Here is a 15,240-nt window from a genome sequence, read left to right as displayed (position 1 = left end):
AGTCCAACCTGTCACCACAGACCTCAGGACTAAACCATGGCACCAAGTGCCACGTCCAGTCCCCTCTTGAACACCTCCAGGGATGGTGACTCCACCATCTCCCTGGGCAGCACATTCCAATGGCGAACGACTCTCTCAGTAAAGAACTTTCTCCTCACCTCAATCCTAAACCTTCCCTGGCACAGCTTGAGACTGTGTCCTCTTGTTCTGGTGCTGGTTGCCTGGGAGAAGAGACCAACCCCCTCCTGGCTACAACCTCCTTTCAGGTAGCTGTAGACAGCAATAACGTCTCCCCTGAGCCTCCTCTTCTCCAGAGTGAACAACCCCAGCTTGTCAAACTATCACTTTCCTAGTTTCCCTCAACCTTGATCCAATCAAGTATTTTGAGTAAGTTGTGAGGCTAGGTGCTTTTTTAAAGGAAACAAAATAAACACTAAATTGATAAAGAAACTGATGATGTGTACTGACTTCACAATTCTGACAATGCCAGTCCTAAGAAGTTACTCTTTCCACAAGCCTATACTAAAAATCAGCTGTTTAAGTCCCCAGGATCATACACTGCTTATCTAAGGATTCTGAGGGAAAGGAAATGGTAGAGAGATATATGAAACAATTACTGTTCCTGAAACCTAAAAAGCCAGATATCTGACATCATCGGAAAACAGAACAGACAAAGGAGGTGCTGGGAACTCACCTCACCTTGGATCTGGGAAAAACTAATTACAGTTAGGTAACAGGTAATCTGTTAGGGAAGGATTACTACAACATTTGAATAAATATACTGTGATAAACCCAACACAGTTTACTATGAGTAAAAATTCTGTAGATTCACAGGTTTGAGGGGTTTTAAGGAGCAAAAAAAAATGTAGAGAATAGGTATAAATTAATGGAATGGTCCCTTCAGATAATCTAAATACTTCTGATGCCTCTGCTTATAAATATTGAAGGAAACAAACAAGATAATAATGTTACACATCAGTTCATGGAGACTGAGCTAGGACTTCAAGGATCAGAAAAGCTGATTATAAAGCATTTTAGCAACTACCATTATGTCTCCATTATTTAACAGTCCAGTAAAGAAGAGGAAATCAGGTACTTCACTGCATCTCCAGAACTTTCCAGTTTTGCTGCCTGAGACTATCAAAATGGATCTCAGCTGTGCAACAGCAGTTTAGGAGAAAGTTATTAGGTCCTCTGTCATCACACCTTTTTCATTTCTTGCTGTTATGGTTTCAGCTAATTGTGTTAAATATTTGCCATAAAAGAGTAACCAAGACTGGAAAGATTCAAGGCATAACAAGATACACATTGCAACACTTTGGATTTGCATCCAGTAGTGTATTGCAAAACAAGATCTACCTTTTTTCTTTCAAGAGCAGATAAATCAGATTAGTTCAGCTCTAATTTGTTTTCTTTGGTCCCTCCTATCCCACCTTGCAATAAGAAAATGCTAAATATTAGAGAACAGACCTAAAAATATGAGGAAGCTATGGCACTTTCCATTGCTCATCTGCAAGATTAATAACCATGGATTATTTGAATGGTGTTAAATTTGGAGTAATTCATTACAAGAAACCAAATTTCACTCTTTATAGATTTCTGAATCAGTAAAATGATATCATAGGAAAACATGGTTGTCTCTGAAATACATCATTTGTAACTGGCAAACTTCAGACACCAAAATCATGTGGGTTTTCAATCTGTTCAAATCTTCCTCCTCCCCTCCCCTCCATCTAATTAGAAGCTGATCCTAACACATTCACAACAGATACAGCTAGAATCTTAAAAAGAAAGCAAGCAAGCTCTGCTGAAGACAACATGTCTCTATACAATTCAGGGGAAAAAAAAGCAAGTATACCTCAAGATGTTTGGATGTGAGAGTCTATTCATAAGTTGAACCTCTTTCAGCATGTTTGCTCTGTTGCTGTTCAGTGTGTTCATCTTCAAAGCCATTACCTGGTCTGAAGTTCTGTGCCTTACCTGCAGGATACAAACAAAAAATGGTAAGGATATAAAATGCAAGGCTGAAACCCCAGTAATGCTTCACTACAACTACATGACACATTATTTACACCCTGATTTCTGCGGTCTTTATCACACAGGTTACATCCTATAAGCATGCCATCCAAATGTAAGAAAGTGTCTTGTTCTCCTCTTGCAACTGGTGATGACCAAAAGCTTGAGAAGTTTGGGGGGGGGGAAAAATCATTATCAGCTTCCTAGGAAAAATGAAGGAAACCACTTATTTGTCCAGGGACAGAAAGTGTCCAGGTCCAAGTCCTGCGAAACTCACCTTCATTCCACTCATATCCCTTTTATTTTCCCACTGCAGTGGTATCATTGTTCCACAGAAGGTGTCATGACAAGACTTACTGGTTACAGCTATAAAGCAGATTTCAGAGGTGTTCAGTGTTCACTTCTGAACCAAGATCAGATTATACACTGAATGGGAATGAAGCATTCCTACCAACCCCTGCTGCAAAGCAGAGATGTTACAGGACATGGTGTGAGCCAGCCAAGGACCATCAGCATGAAAGAGAGGGTTCCTGTAGCCCCTGCACAAAACCAGTATACCATTCAGAGCTCCAGTCAGAAATGGATGACTGTGGCCATTTCTAACTCTCAAACTAGTCCACCTGCCATCAGCAAACAGACCAACATTATGTAGATGTGTGCAGCTTTTAGAAAGGAGTTGTCACAATATCATAAGGTTTGCCAGTCCTTCAAACTTCCTTGCAGCTGGGCATTCCTACATGCATACTGGGAGTATTCTTGGAAGTTGGGTTAGCATGATTTACTTCCCCCATCAGTACCCACAGCTCAGACAAAATGTGTACTTCTCAAAGCACTAAACTACCACCACGGTGAAGTCATTCGTCTTTGTGGAGGTTAGTTTGGAAAAGTTAGTGATGCAAGAATTTAAGGCTCTCATCAACTTTCTCATTTAAAACAGAAACCTACATTATGTAGATACATATAAACTACCCACATCTTCAACAATGGCAGCCTGCCTTCTTCTATTCCAGGAGATTCTGCTTATCTTTCCCTATAAAAGGCTTCCTTAGCTGTGATGTGAGCTACAGAAAGACCAGCTGAACTCAAGATAAGCAGATGCAAGAAGAAAACTGCATATGTGTTTTAGAGGTGAGGCTTACTGGCAGGTCTGAGGCAGCAAGAGACACCCATCGTCAAGTTTTATTTACACACCCTATCTTCAAGAACAAGGAGTGTACTTCAGCTAAACATTCTCACCTAGACACAAAGCACCACGAATTCAGCACAGGGATTGGGAGGAAACAGTGTCATGTTTCAGATGTGTGCCCGGCTTCACACTTCCAAGTTGCTTACTCCCATCCTGGTTTCAAGTATAGGGTAGCACTGGCAAGATGACAGTAAAGTGTGGTAAACAACACTGAGAGACTGAGCAAGTAGAAAAACAGCCCACAGATGCTGCTGCTTCTGTCTCTCCCCTGTCCACACACATAAGCTCCTCAGATGCCTCACCCACAGTCACCCAATAATCCCAGCACAAGAAAGATCAGAGAAAGGAGATGGAGAAGGATATAGAAACCAGCACTGAGAGCTGAAACCAGCAGCAAGGTCATAAGCACAGGAGACTCCTCCTTTCAGTGGCAATGCTGGCTTTAGAATAAAACTGGTTGAACTAGAGCTTTAGTGCACTATAACAAGATAATCTAGAATCCTTCTGCACACAACCTGTCTTGCCTGTTCGGCATGCTTATTGGTTTTAAGCAGGATGATTGCATGTTAAGTTGATGAGGTTTCTTGTTACTTGTCAGGTTTCTTGTGTCTATTGCAATGCTTTCATTAATTTTTAATTCTGCACAGCTTTTGCCTCCCCAGCCAAACTGAATCAACAAACTTAAGATGGACAGGTCAATGACTTTTAAAGCGTGCATTTTAGCTACACCTTAGTTTAACTAGCAGTAATGCTTCAGCTTGAGGAAAAAGGGGGAGGAGAAGCTTTAATAGACTTAAGAAAGAAAGATTTGTTCCAACTGTGCACATTCAAATAAGGAAAAAAAATAAATTGATTTCATTTACAATTTAAAACCTTTGAAAGCTAAACCAGCACATTTCCTCTGGGAGAAGGGTTAGGAATCATGGGTGCTGTGGTGGAATAATTTGAGGTTTGAAGGGAATGGGGAAAGAATTTGAAGAAACTTAACTCCTACAGGCAGAGAGATGGCTCTCAACAGAGCTTCCTCAGAAATCAGCTTTTCACTAACACAGAAGCTTCAAGATCTGCCAAAAGGGAATGAATAGTGGTAGAAGGTGAGCAGGAACTCCAATGGAGTGTGGTCTCAAGCAATGTTTGCCTTCTTATTAAGTCTGCTAGGTAGCTACCTCTATTTCCTGTCCACTTCTAAAATTTGCTGTGTTTCATACCAAAATTTCAAGTCCCCTTGCTTCAACTCTGAGGTAAAAGTAGAATCTAACATAGAACCTTCTTCCTTGTCTTTGCCTTTTGCCTGGTTCTGGCTGCTCTTCTTGAGGAAACCTCAGAAGAGAGGGTGGGTAGGTTTCTGGAGCACTGTGTCCTGCATGCTTCCTGGATTTTCAGGTCTGATATGCAAGAGGAAGTGGTTAGCAACTGCTTCTCAATGGTGTGACTGTCCACAGTACTAACTCCACATTCAGCAAAAATTGAGCTCTTATTTCTAGCCCGTTCTGTCTATATAACTGGTCCCTAAACAGCACCAACAGCACCAGTGCCATGCTTTGTTTCATTTAAAGGGACACTGTAAGGTAGCACCAGCAATTTTCTTTGAACTTCCATACACTGTTCTGATGTTGGAGGATGTATTCCTCCAACAAGCACAAGTCCTGTGAGGAGAAGCTGAGTGAGCCAGTGATGTTTAGCCTGGAGAAGAGGAGGCTCAGGGGAGACCTTATTGCTCTCTACAACTATCTGAAGGGAGGTTGTAGACAGGTGGGGGTTGGTCTCTTCTCCCAGGCAACCAGCAACAGGACACAGTCTCAAGCTGTGCCAGGGGAAGTTTAGGCTTGAGGTGAGGAGAAAGTTCTTCACAGAAAGAGTAATTGGCCAGTGGAAAGTGCTGCCCAGGAAGGTGGTGGAGTCACCATCCTTGGCGGTGTTCAAAAAAAGACTGAATGTGGCACTTGAAGCCATGGTTTAGTTGTCATGAGGTGTTAGGTAATAGGCTGGACTTGATGATCTCTGAGGTCTTTTCCAACCTAGCTAATTCTGTGATTCCTGCTGAATCTGACAGCAAATTACCTAATCAAACCAAAGGAGAGATGGGAGAACAGGGATTCATCCTCTCCTGCTAGCTACCCTTTAAGCAAGCAGGAAGCAGCAGAACTGGAGGTGAGAGGGTGTCTTCTCAAGAGGACAATATCCAATGTTACAAATAAAATTAAATACCAGTTTATGTATTACAGAAAACAATGCTAATCACTTGGAATATGCATAAGGCTAATTGTGTTCTCTCCTCTGAAGCACTGCTGGCTAACAGTACTTCCACAACATGAACTGCTTGCAAACAGGGAGCAAACAGGTCCTGTCTTATTTTCAGTCAAGCTCCAGATTTATCTACACAGAAAGCACTACCAGTTACACTACCTTCTGTGCCTACTTACCTGTCAGTAACACCCTAGACAAAATGTGTGTTCATTTTGCATTCCATACCAAAACCCTGCCAAACTGTTTGGTTTAAATCCTTCACCTCCTTTCAGATCACCTCAGTTCAATGAAAGTGATGTTTCAACCACCTGACTGCTCCAGAAGGAAAGCTAGTAAATATTCTGGAAAAACCCCTGATCCAATTTAGCATTTGTTCACAAGGCAGCTGGCCTCAGGCATACGTCTGAACACTCAACATAAACAGGGATTCACTCACGCAATTCAAACCTCTCACTGATGCAACTTGCAGACTGCTGCAAAGCTTTTAAAGCTGTTGACATTATTATTAATTAGGGTTCCTTGCATATCGGAGCAAGTAACCTTTTGGTGATGTCTGGATGATCATGTGTCTGCTTGGAAATATTCTGGCAATCCCACAGCTGCTTTCCCATGCTGCTTTGCACGTGCTCGTGCCTTCTCATTCTGCTTACCAATGTGTCTCCATCTTGGAGGTCACAGTAACCAGATACTGCCTCTGTTTTATTGCTGGCAGGCAGTTAAACTGGCTCTTTGCACCCTGATTCTTCCAGGATCAAAGTACTTTGCAAGTACTTTGACTTAGCAATAGCTAGCTGCCATGGCCTGCTAGCTCGCTGTGTCTCCAAACTACATTCTGATTCTGAAGCTTACCCCTTCCTTCATAAGAAAGTGCAATGTAGAGGAAGTAATGGATTCAGGTACAGAAACAGTAATATCAGGAAATCCCATAACAGTGATTGAGCTGGGCTCACATCCAAAAGAACTCATCAGTACATGAGCACTGTACCAAGTCCACATGAGAAGTATCCCACAAAAACTGGAGGTTTAATTTTCAGCTCACTGCTTCACTACAAAGTATTATTAAAAGACACTAAATAGCATTTAGATGATTATTTGCAAAATCATATAGATACATTAGGGCTTTCTGAAAATCTAAATATTTATGTTACTTCCACTTGACTGCAATTTCTAATTAATACAATTTAATTTATATTGCTTCCACCTTGACTGAAGAGGAGAAGCATTTAAGCAATAGCTGAAATCTAGCCTGATTTCATCTTTCACAAGGCCTTTTTGATCTGTATTATCTGCACCTTCCCAGGTGACCTTGGAATAAGCATCTGAATAACATTTCCTAATACTGATGCTATTAATCTGCAAATACAACTGTGGCCCCAGTTTTTCCACCACATTTTCATCACTATATAGCTGGAAGTGTTTTCTTCCAAATCTGCATTTCATTGCTTTCCAGTTTTTCCTTACCTTCCTCCTTCTGGTATCCAGCCTCAATATTCAATCACCTTGACAGATCTTTATTTATACAGCCTATTACATAAAATCATGTGGCCTGTCCAGCACCCAATACCAATTCTTTCTTCATTCTTTTACAAACCTCAGTCTTCACCTGGCAATTTCACCTTCACCCTTCCATAGCACCATTTCAGAAGCAGCCCTCTCTAATCCAAATACACGACCTTGCCCAAGTTTGCTTCCTGTTTCTGGGCTCACCACATTATCCACAGAAATGCTGCCCATTTTATTTCTACTTATATTGGTTTCACTAGCCTTACACTCACCAGTTCAAATACTTCCTTCACATTCAGATTGCAACCTTCATGTTGATGACATGGACACCAAAGGTCAGATAGCTTTTTGCTTATCTATGCCACCTTCTATCAAACTCTTTTCTGCAGCAGTCTGTATCTTCATTTGATTTGTGAGCATTTTCTCTTGTGATAACAAGAGATGAAGATGTTACCTTAGTTACCTTTCTAGGCTGTTTGCACTAGCTATGCTGTATTGCCTGACTAGGTCCACAATAAAGCCAGACACATGAGATGATAAAAATAACTATTATTAAAGATTGCATCACAGGACTCCCTACTAATTGACAGGGAAAGAGTCCTGAAGCAAACCAGTATTTGGCCCTGATGCAAGACCTCTCTCAAAACCAGCCTACTTCCTTGCTGTGCCAGTAGAAAGAATCTTAGAAAAGCCCAACCACTTAGAGCTAGCTGCATTTTATTCAAATCCAACAGCCAAGCCATCAAGTCATCATACTCACATGGACACATATGTGTGTGTATCTCTCTCTATATATATATATATAAATATTCTCATGCCTTGAGGATGAGTGTATTAAAAGAATGCCTAAACTCTGATTAAAGAAAGCTCTCTAATTGAGAAGACAAACCTGATCTTCAGCTCAGATCACACTATCTGCAAAACTGGAGTCTCAGATGCTTTTCTAAACATTAAAACCTAGCCACAGCAGTGACACCTGTATCAAGGCAAAACTCCCATGTTACTATGAAAGTTTGCAATGACAAATAGAAGCTTGAAATACATCAGCCCAGATAATATTAAGCTGCTGTGTTGATGCTAAGGAGTCAGATTAGGTTGTGGCTGTTTTCAGAGTAATAGTATATATAATGTCACTATAGTCTAACTTCTTGCAGCAAGAGAGAAGCCTGCCAAGCATAGCAAAACTTTTGCCAAACAAAACTAGTCAGAATGTGTGGCAAGAGCCTTAGCCCAGGTTCAGAAGACACACAGAAATCAGGCACAAAACAAAACCTGAAACTTTGTAAAAAAGCTGACAGTAACTGTGAGTGTGCTACTTGCTATGACTAAACACCGTTGTGAGAAATACACAGAAAATGTTGGAGCCTTTACTGTTGTTCCCTTAGTACAAAGGTATCACCAAAGATCCTACTTCACCAACTTATACATCAACAACTGTGGCAGTTTGGGTGCCTTCTGTTACTGCCACATAAGCTACACCTCTGGTGTCCAGAGGGTCCAACCCAGTAGGTGGACACAGGAAATAGTGTATTTCATACCTATAATATCCTGCGCCCTATAAATCCATCTGCAAAGTCATTCTCTCCCAGGCAACCAGCACCAGAACAAGAGGACACAGCCTCAAGCTGCACCAGGGGAGGTTTAAGCTGGATGTCAGGAAGAAGTTCTTCCCAGAAGGAGTGATTGGCCACTGGAATGTGCTGCCCAGGGAGGTGGTGGAGTCACCATCACTGGAGGTGTTTAGGAAGAGAGTGGATGGGGTGCTTGGTGCCATGGTTATTTGATTAGATAGTGTTAGATGATAGGCTGGACTCAATGATCTCAAAGGTCTTTTCCAACCTGGTTAATTCTATTCTATTCTCTTCTTCCCTTTCTGCTCTCATGGGAGACACTCCCCCACCATTACCTGGCAGGGAGCATCTCAAGGCCTCTTAGGCCTGACTAGGCCTAATACCAGGAGGAGAAGGGGGGCAGTCTCAAACCTGGCCAGCCTGAGACTAGTCTAGCAGTGGAGGGGGAAGAAACAGTCCTGGGGATTTTGGGCATACCCTCAGGTGGGAGAAAAGGGAAGTGTTGGGAGGCTTTTGGGTGTGCTGTAAGGGACTCTGTGTGCTTTGGGATTCTTTTGTCACTATGCTTTGTAGCTTCTGTAACACACTTACTGCTTTCCCTTTAAACTTTACATTGCTTTTACAATCCATTTGTGTGAGTCTCACTCTTTTGCCCTTTTCAGGGGCAAGAGAGGATCTGCCTGGCCTCAAACCAGGACAACAATTCAGTGCAGTAACAAGCTTACCACAGTATATTCCACACCTACAATCAAACAAGTTCTCCATCTTTTTTGCCCAAGTGCAGTGAATTTATAATTACTGAGATAGCAGTACCATTGATACTTTGCAAATCCATTGGTGTGTGCCCAAAACCCCTCAATTTTTCTCTTGTATTGCCCACTGTAATGTAGAACCAGGGTCCAAAATACAGCATTCATGTATTTGAAACAAACCATTTACTGATAGGAATATGTGCACAACTCTCTGCCCTTAACTTGATCTCAAAGGAAATCATAAAGACAGAAAGAGCCTGCAGTCTTATTCTGAGAGAAAGCACAAATTAGAGGACTATTGTTCCACATTTTGAGATTAAACATAAACAGGTATAGCCCAGATAGAGAAGCTAGCTGACTGTAGTCACTTAAGCAGAATGGAACCACATAAATTTCCCTCTGCAGTCCCAGAGAAGGAATATGGACCCACCTCTTACATATGAGGCAAGAAATGCAGAAGAGCTTTGTTACACCACGCCATATACCTCAGTATACAGCTCAACTACATACTTTACACCAAGGTCCAGTGTTGCATACACAGGAAAAATAAATAGGGAGTTCAAAGTGCAGAACTAAAAGCTTATTCTTCATTTTTCATGCCAGCTATCACCATGAGCTATTATCATCAGCTCACTGAACAGCCCTGGGCATGCTGCTTCACTTTAATTCCCTCTTTACCTGCATCTATAAAACGGAGATGTCATTGCTATCTACCTGCCAGGGAAACGGGAAGCCCGACAGCTGCAAATGGCTGCTGTGACATCTAAAGATAACACACAATCAGATACTGTATGTCCTGTGTCCTTATTTTCCCATTTAATTTTTAATACTTATGGTTAAATATTTCCCCTGTTGCTGTGGGTTTACCTTTCCTGAAAGATGATGGCATTTGCATAATTTGCAGCTGCTTTGCAAGCAGAATACACTCCAGGCTGAGTTCTCCTGCCATATAATAGCACTTTCAATCTTGTACTATATATTAACAGACTAAGTATACAGTCCCCACGCTGTACCAATGATGTCATCATTGCTATTCATCCAACATTTGTTGGGTTTGTTTTCAGACAGCTACATGGGAACCTTGGGAGGTTTATTTTGGGCAGAAATAATTTCCTTGCGTTTCCTTCATAAATCTTTCAAGTCAATGCTGCCGTGCACTAGCAAGGAAGTCAATCAAACTTTTCAGAACAGAGCCCACTGGCATACAGCTATTGCTACTATAATCACAGATAGAGCATTAGAACCTGACCACAACCACAAAGAAGAAAGCAGGGAGTAGAGAGGAGCTCTATTTTGCTTATCTGAAGATACTCACTTTTCTACAGTTGCTACATTTAATCACTTTCAGGCCAGAGACCCAAACATAAGTTCTAATTCGTTTCTTGTTATTTAAGCCTTCATGGAACTGTTCTTCCTGAGAATTAAGTTCTCCTAGCAAAACAGTAGCTAATTAAATACACTGCAATTTGCTATGTGCCTCAGCATTGTCAGTAAAGGCTGGGGAGCACAAGGATTGGATTTGCAGGACTTAATTGCAGGCAGCTGATGTGGAAGTTACAAACTGTCATTAGTAACTCACTGTTAGACCTATTGTCAGCTCCGGATTAGCTAACAAAGCAATGCTGTCTCAGTGTCGATCACTCTAGCGGATGTTTCAGAGCTCTGTCCCCTCCTCAACCCCTAATCCAACAGGAGGCCCCACCCATGCAGAGCTGGGCAGAAGGGCCAAAGTGCTCTCAGACTGCAATGAGCATGGCAAGATGGGCTCAGCAGCCATGGTCACTGCCAGGCACAGGGAGCTCACACGGACAGGAGAAGGGAGTCCCTGCAGTTTGGATATGGTCTCAGCAGCTAATGGCAGCAGGATGTTTTGGATGACTTACATTCAGAATTCCCAACAACTGGAGCAGTAAAGATTAACAGAAGCCCTGTCATACAGGTTTTGGAGTTATTTTCTCTAACCATCAGCAGTGGCTATTAGGGGGCTATGAGGAAGCATCTCCTATAGATCTGACACTACAAATATCTCTTTTCTGTTACTACCATCAATAATAATTTGCACTTCTCACTGCTAGATTTCATATTAGTCAACAACACATGCATAAGTATTAACCATTACACACACTCCCCAGATACAGGCAGTGAAATCCACCACTGAATATTTAACTTTCCTCCCCTCCCAATACCTGTAAATAAGTGTTCAGAGAGGTGTGTCACAATGTTCTTCAGTGATGCACTCCTGTTCTCTAGGTGCAGCTCTGTTAACACTGGGTACAGGCCAGCACAGTTATTTGAAGAACAGTAAATCAGCACCTGTCTCTCAGTATCAGCTATGAATGAGCTTACACAAATGTTCATGTTTGCCAGCTGGCAAAACAGAAAATCCCAGAGCTGCCAGCCCAGCACATCTCCATCCAGAACAGAAAACTGAACAGATCATTTAACTGTGCTTGAGAAATTACAGAAAACAAGACAAAAAGCACACAAACATTTCTGTGCCAAGGGAATCTGGCCACCTGCTTTGCCCCTGGGAAACTGCACGATGATACTCAGATTGACACAACTTTTCTTCCTGAAGAAAATCAAAGGCCCAAAGGACTCTGAGCTACAGAAGTCACTGTACTGAACACAAAATCCAACCAGGAGGTGATCTCTTATTGCAAGGTTCCACTTGTTACAGTATCAGACTGTCTTTCTGTTGACAGGACTCGAGAGCATTCTCTGTAGTTGTGAGGGCAACAAAGACTCACCTCAGCCATTCAATGTATCAGCTGCTCAGCAAGAGTTAGAAAAGGCCAGGTTTTCAAACAGTGGAAAGTATAATTCAAAATGGACAATTTGATAGTATGCTGCACTCATTTATTGTGCCTGAGTATTCTTCTGGCCTCAAGTCTGCTTCAGTGATTTTTGCTCTGCTACAGAAGCAAACTCTTCGCTTTCAGAGCATGATAGTTCTGTCATACCTTCCCAAGATTTTACTTCAGCACAGAAGATGGCTGACCAAACCAGAAAAAAAACCTTAGTGTAAGCAAAACTCTTTCCCCTGTTATTTGTTTGTTTGTTTGTTTCACTCAGTATAGCTTCATTAGATTTGCTACTTGGTGACAGCTTTTGAGCCACTCTCAGCATTTCATAGCTGGCGTTACAAGACACTTGTAACTGCATATCTAGGGACTTCTAGCCAGCAAAATAAAGAAAGATCAGGACTTATTTCAGATACAGATGTGAACAAGCCTTTTGTGTTCCCAAATCATTCTCAATTCTGCTAAATGCAAGAGTGCCCTGCAAGTCAAGACAGGTAATTCTGAATTTTCATGATGCTCACGAGTAGGGATGAAGAGAGCACTTTGCCCTGATTGTGCAATCCATAAAGAATAATAACACTGATTAGGTTTCAATTTCTATATTAATGATCCATTGGAGTAAGGCCTATTTACTGCTACTTCAACACACAGCCTATGCCCTATAAAAGATTGGCCTTGTCACTGGCTAATTAAGTGACAAGGACTAGGATGACAGCGAGTTGGCATCTCAATAATCAAAAAGTCATTAACAAGATGAAGACAACTGTATGGTTTAGTGGATACCATACAAATCATCTCAGCAGTAGGTAGAAGGGTTCCAAGAGGCTGATACTTCACACTATTACAAATCAAGCTTCTAAGATTTCTACTTTGACTAAGAAAACACCAGCATCCTCACAGTTTACATCTTGTCTCAGTTACAGAATGGTGCTTCCTCCAATTCCTAACAAGCATCAGAGTAGAAAGAGGCTGATTAGAATCACCTAGTTGATATAACTCAAGAGCTTAACAAAAATTTCCAAGTTATTCTAGCCTTCTTGGCCAGACTGTGTAATATAAAGAATGACTACAGTTCCAAGCAAACAACTAGCAGCATGTTTTAACACTAACTTCACATAAGAAGCCTCAAATATCTTATTGTCCAGGCCATTAGTTTCCAAATCGGTGGCCTTAAACTGTTGGTACTTGTGAGTTTCTCAACACTTTGCCAAGCTTAATCAAGAACAGTGTGAAAAAACCAAGATGTCTAAAATTTCACTAATGACCCAATGAGAGAAGAGAAAGGCAAATTCTGTCTGGTTGAAGCTGTCTCCACAGTCATTTAAGTTTTAAAAATAAGCACAGTTCTTCATACAGCTTCTAACCACTGGGCCTTATGCCCTTTTTTCACTACACTGAAACAACTACCTTCAAACAACTCTTTCCTCAATGAAAGGCTGTTTATGCACTGCAATGACATCATTTTTATACACCAAACACATTAAGACTGAAGTCATTGACTTTTCTAGTTATCAAACCAAATTTTTGTTTATTTTCCTCCATGTGTTGACACCAAGTGTCACAGTTCTCCAGCTTCAGAAAAGTCTAACACCCAATGCTGGGAAAGCATTTAATACATACAATTAGACTGTTTCCTAGAAATACTTCATAGTAACTAAAACAAAACACCTTTTAAGCCTATCAGCCACAAATTTCAAGATGTTGTGTGATCTCACATTGGCTCAAACCCTCGTCAGGCTGCTAATTCCAGAGGCAATCAAAGAGGATCCTTTCCTAGTGCAAACCTTATATTATATATTCAAAACAACAGATTAGAAAATGATAGAATTTTGAAACTGAAGCAGTAAGGACAAAGAAGACGACTAAGATAGATTGGAGGTTTCCTGTGAAATTTCACATTATCAGCTGACTTTTACTTCAGGGCAGCCTTCAAAATACTTTTCACCTGAATACCAGAAGTATTTCCTTATGAGTTATGAAGAAGTAATTTTGTTGCCCTTCAAATTTCTAGATCAACTGTTCTGTTCCTCGAGACAAAACTACCATCACTCTAAAGAGAGAAAGTATGAGGAAAGATATAGACAATGGAAAGCAAATCTTTCACACTTTCTCAGGAGGTTTTTTTACCATCCCTCTGTGAAGAGTTTCTGCCCTTCCAGCTCAGCCAGGTGCACGTCATCTTCACAGGAAGTCACAGTAGCCTAATATACTGCTGGAGGTTTTTCAGTCCAGTGTGGCTTATGGTGCAACCACTCCTCTCTTGCTCAATAATATTGATCCTTATGACCTACCCAGGATTTAGCATTTTACATTGCATTAGTCTCTACTACTTTAAAGAACAGGTTAAGGAGATGTCCATAAAGGCCTCCACTGACATGATACCTCATTAAATGCTACAGGGAAACTGAACCCTCTGTCAGCAAAGAGTTGTTAGTAGAGAGTCAATGGAAGAGATAGACAGAACCACTGCAGAAGCTAATCAAACTGGGAAGGTCTAGTTATGAAAAGGGCAGCAATGCAATAAAATAAAATAAATAACAATGTGGCCTGGATACATCAAGGGAGTAATATATAATTATGTCTGTATTTTATAGAGGAGTTATATAATGGATGTTTAAAGGACGGGCTGAAAACAGCTGCCAAGAACAGATTATTTACGTTTGAGCCTGGCTCAGCTAAAGATACTCTAGCAGTTCTCATAACATCCCTTCCTAGCTTTACATTAATTTTAGAATTAGGTTTATTAAGCTAGCTGACAAGATTTATTAGGCTAACTGCATAAATGTTTATCAATAGCATACATACATGAACACGCAGGCTTCTGTAAGACATCCGACTTAATGCCACAACCCCTACCAGCAAAGGCAGGCTAATGATAGCTCATGGTACAGTGGTACGTGACAAAGCTGCACAAGACAAGGAAGTTTCATACTAAGCTTCCAGAGGAACTGAGTGAGGCATCCTTTTACTCAATAATCTGTGTTCACTTCCAGCTCACTGATGGAAGCTGATACTCAGAAAAATTCAAAACTTACAGTATTACCCTGTTCAAGTAACTTCACCAAGCAGTGAAGGCCACTCCATATTTTAGCTCCATCTAAACAAAAATTAACATGCCCAAATGAAAAACTTCACCAGAAACAAGGACTGGAGCCTACAGA

General features: G+C 41.1%; 2 protein-coding genes across 2 annotated transcripts in view; both read right to left on the bottom strand.

Annotated features, from left to right (window-relative positions):
• LOC104301629 (selenoprotein Pb-like) overlaps window positions 1–11,342 on the bottom strand; it is a 94,090-nt gene extending 82,748 nt beyond the window's left edge. The window contains exon 1 of the mRNA XM_054165561.1: window positions 11,338–11,342. The gene's annotated coding sequence lies outside the window, so the exon portion shown is untranslated. The remainder of the gene's footprint in view (window positions 1–11,337) is intronic.
• Window positions 1–15,240, bottom strand: part of TESK2 (testis associated actin remodelling kinase 2) — a 91,335-nt gene that overhangs the window by 58,786 nt on the left and 17,309 nt on the right. Inside the window, exon 3 of the mRNA XM_054165558.1 lies at window positions 1,859–1,980. Coding sequence (XP_054021533.1) covers window positions 1,859–1,980 — 122 coding nt within the window. The remainder of the gene's footprint in view (window positions 1–1,858; window positions 1,981–15,240) is intronic.

The sequence above is a fragment of the Dryobates pubescens genome, chromosome 11, assembly GCF_014839835.1.
Source record: "Dryobates pubescens isolate bDryPub1 chromosome 11, bDryPub1.pri, whole genome shotgun sequence".
Classification (NCBI taxonomy): domain Eukaryota; kingdom Metazoa; phylum Chordata; class Aves; order Piciformes; family Picidae; genus Dryobates; species Dryobates pubescens.
The sequence above is the reverse complement of the archived record's forward strand: the minus strand, read 5'-3'. Positions and strand labels throughout refer to the sequence as shown.